General features: G+C 40.2%; 2 protein-coding genes across 4 annotated transcripts in view; one reads left to right on the forward strand and one right to left on the reverse strand.

Annotated features, from left to right (window-relative positions):
• The window catches only part of LOC145991609 (solute carrier organic anion transporter family member 74D-like), an 81,040-nt gene extending 72,656 nt beyond the window's left edge, over positions 1 to 8,384 (forward strand). For 2 of the 3 annotated variants that reach the window (XM_083127671.1, XM_083127672.1), the window contains exons 10-13: positions 1,461 to 1,633; positions 3,068 to 3,171; positions 3,902 to 3,994; positions 7,260 to 8,384. In XM_083127671.1, the coding sequence (XP_082983797.1) occupies positions 1,461 to 1,633; positions 3,068 to 3,171; positions 3,902 to 3,994; positions 7,260 to 7,489 (600 nt within the window). In that variant the 3' untranslated portion in view covers positions 7,490 to 8,384. The remainder of the gene's footprint in view (positions 1 to 1,460; positions 1,634 to 3,067; positions 3,172 to 3,901; positions 3,995 to 7,259) is intronic. The other variant, XM_083127673.1, reaches the window with a different exon arrangement.
• Positions 8,385 to 10,776: 2,392 nt separating this feature from the next.
• Positions 10,777 to 18,309, reverse strand: part of LOC145991236 (solute carrier organic anion transporter family member 74D-like) — a 39,240-nt gene continuing 31,707 nt past the window's right edge. The window contains exon 13 of the mRNA XM_083127198.1: positions 10,777 to 11,005. Coding sequence (XP_082983324.1) covers positions 10,857 to 11,005 — 149 coding nt within the window. The 3' untranslated portion in view covers positions 10,777 to 10,856. The remainder of the gene's footprint in view (positions 11,006 to 18,309) is intronic.

The following is an 18,309-nucleotide window of genomic DNA, read 5'->3' on the forward strand; positions in this document are numbered from 1 at the left end:
AATTTTGTCCACAGACCATTCGATGTTAAGAGTTTTCAAATGAATGCTAAACATCTCCATTGACACAATATTAAACAGTTAGATACTAACGAAAAAAATAATAATAATAAAAAAAGAATAGTTTTGCGGGTTAAGTGGTAGAGCAGGCACAGACTTAACTTCTACCACGAGGACTTCACCAACTTATTTGACAAAAACTGTGTTGATCTCTTAGTTTTTAATACACATCGCTGTTCGTGCGATAAATTATACAATGCAATGGTCAATAAGAAATGGTGTATTTGAGTTTGGTAAAGTTTGGTATTGTAGCATCACATAGCACGAGTAGCACGAGCGCGAAGAACGGGGTAGGAATTCTACCGCTGTCGTCTGCTTCAGAAGGCAGGAAGGGTCACGTGAACCAATCACGTAGCCCTCTGCTCCATACGCTGGCGTACGAGAGAGCATTTGCGCGCGTGCTGTACAGATCCAAGCTTTCCCTCCAGAAAGGCAGCAAGGAATATAGAGTTCTTTACGCCGAACCTGCCCGGCGTCCAGGCAGGAAAGGCATTGAAAAAAATGCTGGAACGAGTGTTGTTAGTGGAGCGTTGCAAGCGGATCGCGAAAAATAGCTATCATAATGCCATAAAGGTCATTAGTCAAGATTTAATATATATTAACAGCATTTACGTATTTTTGAAATTTTAGCTCAGGGAACGCCGGGCGTATGGGCGTACTATAACGCTACGCCACTGTCAGAATCCTCCATACATGTGTGTGATTATCGTGTCTGTAATTATACAGATTGGACCAAAAGTCGCAATACATAGGAACAATAAATATGTTGTGATAAGAAACAATGTGTTCATATACTACGCTTGACGTGGTTACCATTGGTTTGCATTACGTTTCTCTCATAAATAAATATGGAAACTTAAAAACAAAAATTTTATTTTCCTATGTATTGCGACTTTTGGTCCACCCTGTATATATATATACACATTGTAATACGTTTATCTGTAGCTTAAGCTTAGATTCCACATTGTTGACAATAATGTTAGAACAGCAGGTGGATTATGTATTGTTAAGATTTAAAAAAAGCACAGAGTACAAACGAACAAAATGGAAGTGGAAAATGTTAACTGATCGGATGCTTTGTAAAAGTTTTCCTGAGGGGATGCCAAGTTTTCCACACACACCCCCCCCCCCCTCACTTCGAGTACTGTATACAAGAAGGAAAACGTTTGAAAATATGGAAATTATATTGCAAAAATAACTAGAATATGTTCTAAAAGTTAATATGTGTTAAAATATCGCAAATAAAACTAGCACTTTTGGACCTTACATGCCACGATTCGCAAAGATAATACAATAATAAAATTGATTTTAGCATCATACGAAGATACATTTTTACATGTAAATCCGTTCCCTGCTAATAAACACGCACATATAAGCATTTAATAACGAATGCTCATTTCTAGTTTCAGGATTTCAAGGACTGTTCGTGTGTACTTCTAAGTGGGGAAAAAAAAGTAAACAGTGGACTTTGCAACTTTGACTGCTCTGCTAAATACATTACTTTCGAATCCCTCTCCTTGCTTCTTTCGGTTCTCTCAGCTTCAGGAATGGTGGGAAATATGCTGCTGTGCTTTCGGTAAGTATTTCTTTGTTCTGTTTCAAATTGTGTTGCAGTAAGTAATGTACAATATAGCGTTGCATTTCAAATTGAAGATTACACATTCAAGATTAGGAAATCGGTGTATTAAAGAATCTCAGTAAAATAATTTTAAAATAATGATGAATTGTTAGTTGAAATTACAAGACCCATGTGAGAAAAGATTATACAGGATGTCCTCGTCGGTTTGGAATGCAGACCTTACGAATTCCATTACTTGCCTCCTCCGATGGAAAGGTACTCGGTGGTCACAATTACAGTTGCCAAACTCACAGCTCTCTAGAGGCCGTAGTTCAAATTTTCACCACCAGGTGCAAATGTGGCGCCTAAAATTAAAATTTCCGTATCCAAGGCCCTCTGGAGCCCTGTTGAAGGAACGGATTGCGCTGAAACTTCGTGTAGAGGCTATGGAGACCATGGGGAAGCGAATGCTGATGGGAAAAAAAGTAGTTCAAATTTTCACCTCCAGGTGTAAATGTGGCGCCTAAAATTAAAATTTCCGTATTCAGGGGCCTCTGGAGCCATGTTGAAGCAACGGATTGCGCTGAAACTTCGTGTAGAGGTTATGGAGACTATGGGGAAGCAAATGCTGATGGAAAAAAGTAGTTCAAATTTTCACCACCAGGTGCAAATGTGGCGGCTAAAATTAAAATTTCCGTATTCAGGGCCCTCTGGAGCCCTGTTGAAGGAACGGATTGCGCTGAAACTTCGCGTAGAGGCTATGGAGACCATGGGGAAGCGAATGCTGATGGAAAAAAAGTAGTTCAAATTTTCACCACCAGGTGCAAATTTGGCGGTGAAGTAACAGCAGCCAGGAATTTGACTTTATGTCGGTGCAGCAGTGCCCTTTATACGCGAACGACCCTTTGCAAGCGTAAGACAGTGTGGTCAATGGCCGCACGAAGCGTTTCCCGGGATGATTTTCACTATGCACCAGATTTCAGCGCCACGTTTCCACCTGGTGATGAAACTTTGAACTATATATTTTTTTTTTACCGGTTCCAACCTGACAGCCGGATCTGAATCTAGAGGTACCGGAATTTGTATATTAAGCAACCGAACCGATCCGAGAAGGTCGGAATGGAAATTGGGGGTAAGTGTAGTATATTCTGAAGATGATGCTGACTTGCATCTAGTCACAGACAAGTCAACAGGACTACGACGCAGGAAACCCAGGTTCGATTCCCAGGCGTCGTGATTGCAGGTGGAAATATCACTGCTTGGAGAAGTTCTGGTGTTCACTCAGCCTCTAAGAAATGGGTATATTTGAGCAAGTCGCAGGGGGGGGGGGCGGTTAAAGGCGGCCGAAATATGGTGCTCATCGCATCTTCTCCATATGCTGAAGGCATGCTGGTGTGCACGACGTGTGTGTGTCTGTTTTATGGACACAGAGGATTATGTTTTATTTTTCAGGTGCGTTCAGCATCAGGATAAGCCGTCAGCAGTCGCCATTGAAATGTTCCTGGTTGGGCTGATATCATATGGTCCAGGCTGGCATCTCTACAAAGTATTCATAGGTAAGTGGAAGGAAATAATGGATACAGTTCATATCCTCATCTATCAACTGAAACGAATACCATGTTGGGGTTCAAATAGCGGAATGGTTAAAGTTGCATTGAAATTTAGCACATGATCTCGTGAAATTCTAGCCTATTTTGATATATTACATGACCACTTTTATTTTAAAATCAAGTTGAATCCAAGATGGCCGACTTAAAAGATGGTTGCCATGTTGGTAGCATATCCTAAAAAAAAACCCCTTTTCCTACATCATGTGTCAGAGCGTTTAATTCACCTTTACCCATCCGTATTTTTTAAAAAATTGTTGTTTCCGCACTTATTGATCACCCTGTTTAAAAGAAGTGTACAAAGAAAGCTGATTTTTTATGGTTAACGATTTTCTATCAAGAACCGAACAAATTGACCTGAAAATAATTATTGCTTTTTTTATTTTGATAGATCAAAAATTTTAATTTCTCCAAGAACATTATTTCGATAACTTAATAGAGTCTGATTACTTTCGGAACATCTCCAGCTGACTAACGAGCCTACCAACAGTGTAGAGCGTGAGAAACAAGGTTAGCGATAGGTGCTGAATCGAGATGTCGTCAGCGGCTCGTTTGTTGATTGGAGGTTCCGGGAGTTGTGACTCGCTTCCAAGCTGTTAATGCATAATCACCAGAGTTGCTACGGAAATAATCCCACTGTACTAAGATGTGTAATTTCCTTAATTCTTTTTCTCCTCAGATAACACCTGCCAGATGTGGGACAAGGATAGAGACGTATGTTACATATATGACCCAAATACTTTTCGGCTCTCTATTAGTATTTTAACTGCATGTAAGTATGTCTAGAATGCTCAATTATCAGAAGTATAAAATGATAATTAATCTTATATATTCTTACAAGTGTATATATATAGGGTGTATCTGAAAATTTTAACATATTTATGTGATTGAAAAGGATAGGATTTCCTTGATTAGTGAAATACGAGACGGGACAGGCTTTTCAAAATTCGAGACAAGACGTGACTGACCACCTGTCTCGTCTCGTTTTTGAGACGAGACAGTTTGTGAAAAGTCTCGTCTCGTCTCGAAAGTCTCGAAAAAAATATAAACAAAATAACTAATCAAATGCAAATATTTGGGCCTCCCCCGTGGCGAAGTGTTAGCGTCGTCGCCTTGTAATCAAGGGGTCCCGTGTTCGATACACGGTGGAGGCACGTAGTGGTTCGGATCCCACTTTAAAAAGTAGGTCCAGTCCCGATTAGCCTTACTGTGCATAAAGTGGACTTGAAACAGTAAATCAGCAGCAAATATGTATTTGTTCGGAATAAAGCATTTCCTTTGGAAACCCAAATCAGCTTCTATTACATAAAAAAAGATCTGTAAGATTCACCCTCGAAAAATCCTAATTCGTCACACGTTGTCCGTAACGAATTTGCCAGACTTTAGCCTCGTATTCCAGCTATCTTAACTTGCAAAATTCCTACCCTAAGAGTTCTCTTCCATTCACCTTTGCGCAAAACGATCCGGAGGTAGTCACTGCCATTGTTTTCTACGGCCCTGTTCCAGCCATACTGGCGACAATCGTCATAAAATTTCTCGCCCAAACAGACCCTTCTTTCATTTGCGACCCTCTTCTCAAAATCCACACCAGCCTCGAGTGTTGCAAACTCCAAAGATTTCGCACTAAAAACCTAGGTAAAGGTAAATTTCCAAGTGCATATAGCACAGTGCCATTTACGGGATGTGGGGGAAAGGTCATTTTGGAGGCGAAGTGATCAGCACCACACTCCGGCCGCTTTTGCCTTCCAGGATTGCCCCCCTGCACCCATTGATATGAGGCTGGGACCCCCGGAGCTGCTTTATGCTGGGACCATCCGACATTTATTGAACCACTCTGGAAATCGAACCCGGGTCTCCCGCCTGGCAGTCAGACGCCCTAACGACTACACCATCGCGGCTCAAAAAACCTAGTAAGAAGCTTAGATACTCTACTTTGAGGTAACGAACATAAAATTGCCTGAAGTCATAGGAGTAATAAGCGACTTGCGACAGCAACAAGTGTAGCTTGGAAATGAACCCTCAGTAATAAATGCATCCTTCCGATCGGAAGCGACTCGACCGACAAGCGGCACGTGTTGCTTTGTCGCTTGCGTGTCGTTCGAACTGGCCCGTTATCTAATAGCGTGCATAGTGTCGTGTCTGTCTGTTGGTAGTGAATTCACAGTGAAAGCTTGCTTATAGACTAAGGGAGATTTCACATCAAAGCGATCCGCGACCCGTAACACGTGTCGCTTCAGGATTTCACCGATCGAACGCAGGTTTGTGCGGCCTGCCATGTCCCTACGCTGTGAAACATTGCTGTTGATTGGCTCGTTCCAAAGCGACATTTGTCGGGTGTCGCTCCGGTCTGAAAGCTCCATAAAGGAGCTTGTCGCTTTGGTGCGAGAACTCTGTGTCGCTTGTTGCCTGTTGCTTCAACCTGAAAGCTATCTTGGGGAAATTTCACACCGAAGCGACAAGCGATAGGTATAATTCACACACAAGCGACACAATCCCCTTCAGTCTGAAGGAAAACATTCACCCCGCATCCGCGAACAACGGACTGATTCGTCAAGAGACACGTGCAGCTTCTCGTGTGTCTTCTGTTCGAAAGGTTGCATTAACTACTGAAAGTTCGCTTCCAAGCGACTCATGTCGCTTGTCGCCTGTAACGTTGGTGTGAAATCTTCCTCACAGGAAACTTTTCTAACCGAAGCGATACAACAAGTTGCACGTCTTGCTTGTCGCTTTCTTGTTGTTCCGCTTAGGCCGTTTTCTGGATACCGTGTGCCTATAGTCGCGAGGGTTGTTATCCGCGTATGCGAGGTAAATGCTTGCTTATAAACTGAAGTGTCCCTGTCGTTCGTTGCTTCAGTGTGATACTTCCGTGTCGCTTGTCACATTCAACAAGCCACAGGAGAGAAGCGACAAGCAACATGTCTCGCTTGGAAACGAACTCTCAGTAAACGTAACCTTCCGAACCGAAGCACCACGTGTCTCTTGTCGCTTGCGTGTCGCTCAAATTGGGTTGTTTTCTTAATATCGAGCGTAGAATCGCCTCGATCTGTTGATACTGCCCGTGCGGTGAATACTTTTATCATAGACGGAACGGAAGGGGATCCTGTCGCTTGTCACTTCAGTGTAAACCCCCGTGTGGCTTGTCGCCTGTCGCGTGTTCTTCTGTCTGAAAGCTGCTTACGTGTACGATGGATAAAGAGTGGATGCTAGCCAGAAAAGCAAGGCAGATTCTATACACTATCTAGCTATTGATAATCAACAAACTTTATTTGAAACATTCATGTTCTTATGATTAAGGAATCATATTTACTTTCGCTATACAGTGAGCAAAGTGATTTAAGGTTTAACCCATTTTCGAGAATAATATTTTGTCATGTCTCCCATATTTTGTTGGCATAATATCCTGCATTAATTTTCGAAACAAAACGAGACGGGACGAGACGAGACGAGACAGAACCCTTCGAGACGAGACACGAGACGGGGCAAACAAATATTTTCGAAACGAGACACGAGACGAGACAGCATTACCACGAGACGAGACGAGACAGACCAAAGTCTCGTCTCGTCTCGTCTCGTGGGCAACACTAGTGAAATACATCACCATAACTTTAGCCGTCACCTATGTAAGTGTACAGCGTTACTTCTGGAAGTGAAGTAACATCAATTTTAACGTATTTCTTCTGGAAGTAATGGAACGGTAACGTGTTACTTCTGGACCCAAGGTAACGGCAACGCACCTTTGAATTAAAGTATCATTGATCGTTACTTTGTATAGTCACGTACTGAACTCTGCTTACAATCATATTTAATCATTCCAAATTATTTTACGCAGTACAGTGCTTGTGTAAGGAAAAATTAGTAAATGTAATTCTTTACTATTCTTTATCATTGCTTGTGTGACTATATACAGAGTAGTGAATAAAAAAGGTACCCGAAATTAGTACATGTTTCAGAATTTCGGTTACTTTTTTTGCACCACCCTGTACACGCTATTTGATTCTTTATACTGATTCTCAGATGCACATTTTGTTTTTTTCCAGCCCTTATATTCATAGGAATGCTTTTAGATATCGGCGTGTGCTACTTATCAAAGGAGATGGATTTGTATGGAGTGGAAACTGACGAATCAGAGCTGGAGATTGAGACCGCGAGCTTCATGACATACGAGCGGAAAGCGACGCCTCATCCGAAAAGAAGAAGAAAGGTCAAATCCTACCCTTCGTCCTATCTAACCAGCAATACCCCGTCGTCCAATGGAACATCATTATAAATTCTCAGACTTGTAAGGTGTACGGTTTGTTCGTTCACTTAAAATTTATGTGCAGATGTTAACCAGCATGGACGCCCACCGTTTTTTTTTTACCAGGATGGGAAAAGCAAGGTACGGGCTAACGAGGCATATTTCCCCCCATAAGAAACTCCTTCTGTTTATTCTTATCATGTTCTTGCGACACCCTTCCAGAATCCAATGAAATTATGTGTGTGTAATATATAATTTTATAAAAACATTCATTTTTCAGAGGGCCGTGGTCCCCCTTGCCCCCTTCCAAACGTCTATGCTAATCGGTAAGCCTTTCGGATTCGAGATCCATGTTTCTATTGCACCATTAACAATGTCCAAGTGGTGATTTGAAGGCATGTCTTGTGCAGTAATTTACGGTAAAGTTGTCATATGCTAGAGTTGATGAGCTGTATCTATGTGGGTGACCTTTACTATTTCGCGCAGAAAGAGAGAGCTGCGTTTTCGTAGTTGCCATTTACTCGCCATTTTGTTGGTCTACAGCTCTGACAAGTAAATGGAGAATGACGCGCATTGGCTAAGGCAGCTTGTAGCATCTCCCCTTGCTTCTGCGCATCTAGGCTTGGTCAGGGTTCACCCACAAAGTTAGAGTTCGTCGACTCTACATGCTTGTCATTTATACTCTGCACCGAAACTGCACGTCCTTGTGGAAATTAACTGTTCTGGATATTATGGAATGGTTTTCAACTGTTATTAATGTTGATATCGCATTTTTTGTTGTTTCTTTCTCAAGTTTGTAATTCTTGACTGTAACTATACTTCCTCGGAACTATTTATCTTTTAAAATTCTTTCCATTGTCTCAAATGATTTTAATATAAATATTTTCTTGTAAGGGCAATACTTTGGTTACCCGTTCGATCAAGCTCGAGAACAAACTTGTTACTCTTTTTGTTATAAATAAATGATTTGTTACAAAACTTTTTTTATAATCATATTGAAGCCCGATAGATGTCACTGCAGGTGAAATAAAATTTATTTGTTATTTACAGATAAGAATTTTCACAAACGAAGTATTTTCGAACATGAACAATGTATCGTAAATACAAGTGCACAGAAGCAAGGAATCCAGATCTGAATTTAATTACAGTAATATGTGTTAAGATTATATAAAAGCACTTCCAGCTAAGAATCGCAGGTAAATGTGTAAGTTAAGAATACATGCCTATTGTGGGAGGCGCTGAATTTATTAATCTCATCTGGAATACAAGTCCTGCGCTACAAATTAAAGTGTGGTACATGAAATAATGTACAGAATCTGTTAGTTAATTAAACTCTGAACCACTTTCGGTAGCTCGTAATATCATTTTAATGTACACTGCCTTCCAAAACTTAAACACGCAATGCAAATTTTCGAAAGCGTATTTGAATTTGAGTGGCTGAAAATCGCTGCGGATGTAGATGTCAGTTTTTATGTGTAGCTTCCTTTTTGTAAGTAGAGAGTGAATCATCTGTACTTAGGTGCTTAATCTGTGCTCTTGAAATAGCATAAGAGCGAGGATTTCGTGCAAGAATCACCACACTTTCGTTGAAGACGCCAGCATTCTGAAGAGTTTGAGGTGCATTTAAAAGCTGATACGAAGTGTTTATAACTTTTGTAGGATTATTTGTGATAACATTCGTGTTTCTATGGCTGAAAGAAGACGAGTGACAGATATTGAGCGCTGGCGTGCTGTCGGACGCATTGAAGCAGGACAGTCAATCAAAGATGTCGCTATTTTCTTTGGCGTTGATCATTCGGTAATTTCTCGATTATGGAGCCAAACAAGTCAAACAGTTGTCCGGAGACCTGTGCCCGGTCTTCCAAGGGTTACCGCCCCCTCTGATGATCGATATATTCCTATGGTAGCCAAGCGGAATCGACGAGCGACCTCCACAACTGTTACATCCATGGTTGCAGCGGCACTTGGTAAGTGCCAGTACTGTGTGTCGAAGGTCGAAGGCTCCACATGAAGGGATTGTACGCCCGAGTACCACGTGTTTGTGTTGCACTAACCGTCCAAGCCAGAGGGGCAAGATTAAAGTGGTGTCGTCAACATGCCAATTGGACTATCTCAGATTGGTGCAACGTCCTGTTCACGGACGAGTCCACATTTGCCCTGGAATCGGATGACAAGCGTGTAAGGGTCTGGAGAGAACGAGGCACACGCAATCAGGCCAAGAACATCATCGAACATCACGCATTCAGAGGTGGCAGAGTCATGGTGTGGGCTGGAATTTCAATGGGATATCGCACCGAGCTGCACATCTTTAAAGGCGGTTCTGTGACGGTTGCACGGTATCGGGATGAAGTCCTAGACCCCATTGTGAGACTATGCTGCAGAAGTTAGTCCTGATTTCCTCCTTATGGACGATAATGCCTGTCCCCATCGAGCCAACATCGTTGACGAGTACGTACCTGGAAAGTAAGGGCATTTCTTGTATGAAGTGGCCGGTGTATTCCCCCGACTTAATCCCATTGAAAACCTTTGGGATGCTCTCGGACGTGCTCGTACCTCCTCCAGCCAGTCTCAGAGAGTTGGAAACTGCCCTAATGGAGGAATGACCATTGCTCGCATCTGCGATGGTTGATCACCTCATTGAAAGCATGGAAAATCGTTGTAAAGTTTGTGTGAAGGTCCGGGGTGGCCACATACCATATTAATGTAAGTTTCGTTTGTCTTGTTTGCCTTTAAACATGATTATGTTAATGAACCAAATGTGATACTATTACGAAAAGCATTTTTTTATTATTTTTGTACGCAATTCTTGTTTTCTTTCATGCATAAACACATTTGCTACCTTCATGTGCAATTTTGTGTTAATCAAAGCTTTACTTTTCCATTTTTGTTGATTTTACCATCGCGTGCTTAACTTTTGGAAGCGTGTTTAACAGTGTAAAATATCCGTCCTGGCTGTTTCAGCCCACAATCATCTGTTTCATTTTCATCTGTCACTGTAAACTAAAGTGCACTTTAACATGGAGATAATGACTTAAGTTTCAATTTCGTTTCGTCTTTTACCTCATGATCCATACTTCAGGGCCACAGACAAATTACGATTATACGTGTACTTCGAGCGTATGCCTGTTCGGGCGTTATTCGCTCGAGCGAAGAAGCTATCGATTCCGTACGCTATCTAGCGTCATCCGTGCGAACTATTTGGCGGTGGTCCGAAATCCTCTTCCTGCAGCACTCTGCTATCTGATCATCCAGAAAAGTTACACTTGCGCAGTAACCATTTCTGGTAAGCAATGCTGTACTGTGTAAGAAAAACAATATTTGAAAAATATGACTTTATTGCTTCCTGATTACAACACGTACATCTATTTACAAAAGTATCTCTGTGCATTTTCTACAATTATTTTGAGTTATTCATCTTTTTCTTGACAATTCCGCCTTCAGTTTTCTTATCACTTGCCTTTTCTTTATCTTCGTCATCGAATATCTTCAAATCTTTCACATAGTACCAGACGCCAGCATCGAAAAATGTACCCACGGCAATGAACGCTGCAAGAAAAATAGCTTATATTATTAAAACAAAGTTAGTTAACCATAAATGAATAATTATTATCTATATACTGTAAAAAGATGACTGGAGAAATGACGGTATAATACCGTTAATTTTCTCTGCCATCCAAAATAACGTGAAAATTACAGATTTTAAGGTACCAATTGAGTAGTAGTCAAAATATGCCTTTCAGATCACCCCTGATTTTTTGACCTCTAAGAAAATCGCACCAAAACCTCAAAAACTCACTTTCTCTCCACGTTCCGCGCCTCATTTATTGTGCTGACGATGTTTCACAGCGCAGAAAAGCCGGTACGAGAAAATACACTTTCTCATCCTTGAAGTACGAATGCACCTTATCGTAATTTTTTTCTAAGTCCCGGCCAATGTTTATATATCGTGACCTTTGTAAACCTCTCGCGAACGATGTGATATTTCTGCCACACACACACACATGCGCGTGCCTCTCATTATTTCTGTATTGTGACGCAAGCAAACAAAACAAATAATAATTGTTTTTTAGGATTCCTGGCCCCTATAACCCCGCCAGGGTGTGCGTGGTGCCCAACCAAAAAAAAGGTTCTAACGGCTGCGGTTAGATAACCACACCTCTGTAGAGTTTCACGTGTTTTTTTTTTCTCAAAGGTCCTATGGGACACCTCTGTTTGTCAAAAATTCGAGATATTTGCAATTTAACGCAGGACTTTGAAAAAAATTTCGGAAAATTTTTGGTTCCATGACGACCTATGTTTATTTTGGTATGGGAGGACAGAGGACACCGAGACTCGACCAACGCACTAAACCCGACCTTTCTACGACTATTTGTTCAAAAGTTACGAGTGATCAAAGTTTTGGAGGAGGGTGGGTTAACTTCTTACCCCTTGACCCCAGGACCACCAAAACTTGGTACACGTATTCTACACCTCCAAAATCGACAGGGGGGTATCTAACGATACCGTATGGGGGTGTTTTTCGATATATTTTTTCGATAACTCTTACTATTTTCGAGATATTTGCAATTTAAGATTTTTTTAATGCTGTGGACTTAGAAAATTTTCGATTGATGAAAAAAAATTGGTTCCATGACGACCTATGTTTATTTTGGTATGGGAGGACAGAGGACACCGAGACTCGACCGACGGACTAAACCCGACAGGTGGGATGCTTTGTTTTGGCGCAGCTTTTTGACCTACTTTTGAAATGACTTACGACATTTTCCTATAAGGCTGTTTTCCTATTTTCCCCTTACGATGTTTTCCTGTAAGGTAGAGATCGTCTGTCAATGGGCCCTCAGTGTAATCTACTACGACCTAATACTAACTTTCTTTTTTTTACGTTTCGCGGCTGTTTTATTACAGTGACGAACTAAAAGAGCGGAAAAAAGGAAGTTAGTATTAGGTCGTAGTAGATTACACTGCGGGCCCATTGACAGACGATTCTACCTTACAGGAAAATATCGTAAGGGGAGACAGCCTTATAGGAAAATGTCGTAAGTCATTTCAAAAGTAGGTCAAAAAGCTGCGCCAAAACAAAGCATCCCACCTGTCGGGTTTAGTCCGTCGGTCGAGTCTCGGTGTCCTCTGTCCTCCCATACCAAAATAAACATAGGTCGTCATGGAACCAATTTTTTTCATCAATCGAAAATTTTCTAAGTCCACAGCGTTAAAAAAATCTTAAATTGCAAATATCTCGAAAATAGTAAGAGTTATCGAAAAAATATATCGAGAAACACCCCCATACGGTATCGTTAGATACCCCCCTGTCGATTTTGGAGGTGTAGAATACGTGTACAAAGTTTTGGTGGTCCTGGGGTCAAGGAGTAAGAAGTTAACCCACCCTCCTCCAAAACTTTGATCACTCGTAACTTTTGAACAAATAGTCGTAGAAAGGTCAGGTTTTGTGCGTTGGTCGAGTCTCGGTGTCCTCTGTCCTCCCATACCAAAATAAACAGGTCGTCATGGAACCAAAATTTTTCCGAAATTTTTTTCAAAGTCCTGCGTTAAATTGCAAATATCTCGAATTTTTGACAAACAGAGGTGTCCCATAGGACCTTTGAGAAAAAAAACACGTGAAACTCTACAGAGGTGTGGTTATCTAACCGCAGCCGTTAGAACCTTTTTTTTGGTTGGGCACCACGCACCCCCCGGGCGGGGTTATAGGGGCCAGGAATCCTAAAAAACAATTATTATTTGTTTTGTTTGCTTGCGTCACAATACAGAAATAATGAGAGGCACGCGCATGTGTGTGTGTGTGGCAGAAATATCACATCGTTCGCGAGAGGTTTACAAAGGTCACGATATATAAACATTGGCCGGGACTTAGAAAAAAATTACGATAAGGTGCATTCGTACTTCAAGGATGAGAAAGTGTATTTTCTCGTACCGGCTTTTCTGCGCTGTGAAACATCGTCAGCACAATAAATGAGGCGCGGAACGTGGAGAGAAAGTGAGTTTTTGAGGTTTTGGTGCGATTTTCTTAGAGGTCAAAAAAATCAGGGGTGATCTCAAAGGGATATTTACAGTACTACTAAGGACCTTTTTTATGTATAAAGTATTTCAATTCGATCCAGGAAAATTTCTTCAAGATGAATTTAAATACGGTCCAGGATCCTTTTTTTCAATGAAGCAATACTCAATGAAACAATTGGACCGAATTTAAATTGTGCGAGAAAAAATGTTCCTGTCCAGTAGCAGAACCCATTACAATTTATGGGTTCGTAGACCTTTGACAACCCTACTTTAGACATATAATATGCATGAGCGTGTGTGTGTGTGTTTTCAATATTACAGAGCTTGCCCGATGGCATAATAGTAGTGTAATTGATGATACAACCATTTCGATAAAGTATGAACCCCCTCAGGCAGATTTGGCTACACTTAAAACTAGCTCAACATGCCCATATGAGCTTTTTGCTCAAGTGTGGTACTCTGTCTAATCCAAGATTTTTGTAAAAATGCCCTCGGGAATTTCCCGGGAAAGTATGACCCCCCTCAGATTGATTTGCCTACACTTACAAAATCTACATCTGTGAGATTGTTGTCCATAAGCTTGTTAAAAATAAGCCCTCTTGATATTGTTTTTGGCTACACTTAAAACTAGGCCAAACGTATTAACACACACACACACACACACACACATACACACCCACCCACACACACACACCCACACAAGTAGTAGTATTGATGCTATTACTGGGACACTTATAGCGTACAAAAGAAGAGCTCATATGATTAAACAGCCCGATTTGCCCACACTTGAAATTAAGCCAAGATGCCTATAAGCCCCAATTCTTCAAGTGTGATATGCTCTTAATTCTAAGAATTTTGAATCCTAGTGTACAAAAGAAGAGTTCATATGCCCCGATTTGCCCACACTTAAAATTATGTCAAGTACCCATATAATTTTATTGTTTATAGTGTGTTATTCTGTCAAAATCCCAAGAATCTTGAATTCTAGTGTAGAAATGAAGAACCCCCCTCAGACAGATTTGCCCATGTGTCTAAAAGCTACATCTGCCAGATTGTTGTCCATAAACTTGTCAAAAATATGCCCCTCTTGATATTGTTTTGGCTACACTTAAAAACTAAGGCAAAAAGTCACTCTCACCCACCCACACCCATTTATATTTACTTCCGGTCCGGTAATATGCAGAAATCTTCTAGAATTGCTCTGTGACTCTCTCATTTCTTACATCATAAACATATGATTTTTCACCTATAAGAATAACACTACATATGGTGTCATCAGGGAGTGCATCATGGAATTCACAGATAATTTTAATGTTTGTCCTGTCATTAACCACAACTTGTTTCCTTTTTGAAGTGTTGATGACAAACATGGGTCTCTGTGCTTTGAATTCATCTGGTGTGTAATACATGTCAGTATTGCCAGTAGTGACCCTTTTGTATGCTGTAAATGCTTCATATAATTTGAGGAAATCATCCTTGGACATGTCTAAATTATAATTTTCTCTGGGGAACACCTCATTTCTGCCATTTTTAAGATATATGTTCTTGATGTTGCAGTTATCAAATCTACTTGAATTTTTTTCCTGATTATTGTGTCTTCCAGTCTGAAACAGTACCACCACAAAATCCGGCATGTCATATTGTATACTGGAGAATGAATTTGTAGCATCAAACTCATAATAAGTACCAGTGGCAGGCTTCTGTACACATTGATATGTATAAAATTGTAAAGGTACTTGTGGATTTTTTTAGGATATCAGCTTTGTATTTAAGAGCATAACTGGCTTCATATTCAACAACTGGAATTCTTAGCTCCATAGTCTGAATAATGCATTTGGGTATTGGGCAGAGCTTCCCCTGTAGAGTTTAATGTGCTGTACTTCATCAAAGCATTATTATCATTGGCAGCTCTTCTAAATGTAATTCTTAAACCACCCTTCCACATAATATCTTTGTAATCTGAGAAGAATCCTGGCAACAGGCGCATAGGGAACAGCACTGTGTGGCTCTTAGATATAATTTTATCACCAGCCTCAAATCCACCTATTTTGTAGTATGATGCCTCGGTTTTGGATAATTTTAGTGTGGCCAAAGCTGTGGAGGTAATGCCGGGATAATCTACTCTGTTTATAACAACACCATGTTTTCTGATCTCAATTTCAGAGAATAGATGTGGCACAAAATTGTCTACCAATCTTATATTTGAATTTGCCGGATAATCTGTACCATCGAGCTTTACAACATCAAATTTGATGTATAGATCTGCTCTGTGGGGGTGTATAAAGCCATCTCCTACATCAAGATCAACCTCAATCTCTGTGTTGGGTTGATTTAAATTTGCAAATGTCCTCCTGTTTGGGGGGAATGATTGTAGCTCATAACTCTCAATATTTTCCATTTTTTTTGTATGTATTCTTATTTAAATATTAATCTCTATGATTGCAGTTGTTGTGGCTCCAGCAAAATCAACTAATTCTTCTTTTTCATTAGTGACCATCAATTCAATGTTATCTATTCTGTTATGGCACACAGGAAAATATAATGTTGGGGATGGAGTGTAGATGATGGGCTCCATAAATTCAGAGTTAGGTTTAAATGTTGCAATGATGCCAGTTTGTTTGTGAGTGCCTATGCCATTTGATTTGGTGATCATACCCTCAGCCACATCACAGTGAATATTCAGAGTCTCTATGGCTAAGAATTTAGGTATATTAATAGCAGTGTGTTTGATGGCTGGTTCAAGTTTTGTGTTGTTCTCAAAGCCTAACAGCTCTCCTATAGTACCCAGATCCAGTGTTTCTGTAGCAGATACAATCTGTACTCTGTGAGTGACAGAATTTTGAGTTAATACTATACCTCTGGGTAATTGAGCATTTAGAGTGGACAGATTATACTGCCCTGGAGTGATGACAATTTTTTGATCACCAACTGCAATTTTGTTGTTGTGGTGTGTAAAATTAGGGATCAAGTACATGCCATAAAATGCTCTGAGAGCTATTGTTTTGGGATATACTATATCATCATGTAATCTAAGTTTCAATATTGAATTTTGGCTGGTGAGATGGAATACCCCCATGATGTTTTAAATACCACAAGGCTTTTTGAAAATCTTCAATTGATGGTTTATTTATTTGAGACAGATATCTAAGAACAGATAAACACAAATGTCCACAATTAACATCTTTGAAATTTTGAACACGGGCATTATTTTAATAAAGATTAGTTGATTTTAGATATTTTATTAAATTTTCAGGTGGAACACCTCCAAATGAATCAAACACAAATGCCTTATTGTTTAAATATTTAAGATAACACATCCAGTGAGTGCCCTGATTTTTGTACTTATCCAAATTAACTATGCCACACTCTTTGTTGAGTGGTTGTTCTGGTAAAGAATCAGACATGTACACACCTCTAAAATTTTTGATGCCCAGTGGCTTGATTAAAGCTTCAATATCTTGGTTTGTAAGCGGCTCTTGTTTTTTTTAAACTTATTCATGGCTCTCATAACAACTTTGCCTTGTTTCTCCATGGCCAGGTTATGGCGCTTCAATTCATCTAATTCTGCCTTATTCTTCTTGGCATCTATTACTGTTTTTGCTATGGCAGCTGATCCCCCGGCCAAGCTCCCAACAGCCCCAAGTGCTGCTAAGATGGCCGGGATAGTAAATATGAAACCCCCTGTATGCAATTTTTTTCTAGATTGTTGTAATTTTTTTAATTGGGGGTGCTAAGCAACAATTTCATACCATGGCCCTTGGCAAGACAAGAGCTTTTTTTCTTGCGCTGCTTTTTGGTTAAAAGGCTATCAATAGTTTTAAGAGATTTAAGACCTGCAAAAGGTATTTGATACATGACACCCTTGGCCTTCATTCTAGGTTTATTATATACATATTCACAACCCCCACCCCAGTTTTTGTTTGGTGTTCATAGCTATGGTGGTCCCCAATGCTGCTATTCTCTCACTTAAAGAAGCATCTTTGCTTACAAATCTACCAAATGCAGCCTCTTCTAATTTCTTGTCTGCAACATGTCTCTTGTCAAGATCAGAATGTGTGTTGTATGCTATGTCATGGTCTCTACAAGCAGCATCTAGGGGATTAACACCAGGGTCCTCTCTGTTTAATCTATGGTCTAGTTTTGTGTCTGGACCACAATACTGATAGCCTGGAATGTGTAGTTCAAATGGCAGCTTGTTTATAATGTCATTAACCAACCCCCGACCCTCAGAAATATTCCAAAATTTAGGTGGTAGAGTATTAATAATTTTTATAAGATATCCAATCCCCTTAGTGTCATTCACTATAAAATTAGACAATTTTGTGCTTATCATGTCCATAATTCCAACCTTTTCATTGTAAAAATTGTGATTGCCAGCATTTTCCTCCCCAGCTATCACCAATAACCTATCTACAAGTTTCCTGACATCATCAACCCACACAAATTCTTTAGGCAGGGTGTTGTATTGTTTGATTCCACTGCCAGTCTTGATCTGTGACCATATGGGCTTGATTAAATTGTTGTATTTTGCTCCACTGCTAGACTTGACTCTTTTTTGTGTGGGATCATTGTTCTGGTATAGAGCATCTGATTTTATTAATATTTCTTTGTAATGCTCATAATCTTGATCTGTATATCTGCCAGGCCTTTTCCTAGTCATCAGTTCCCACAATCCAGGTGTGCCGGGATATTTAACAAAAGCACCTCTTTCTCCAAGATGAGATTCTGAATATACAATTATATCATCTCCCATAAATGTTACTCTGAAATTGCCAATTCTATGTATGATGTTACCATCACGCTCTGTGTCAGCATGTAAGCCAAAGACCTCATCT

This window comes from Lepisma saccharinum, chromosome 8 (genome assembly GCF_977018435.1).
Source record: "Lepisma saccharinum chromosome 8, izLepSacc3.1, whole genome shotgun sequence".
In the NCBI taxonomy this organism is placed as follows: domain Eukaryota; kingdom Metazoa; phylum Arthropoda; class Insecta; order Zygentoma; family Lepismatidae; genus Lepisma; species Lepisma saccharinum.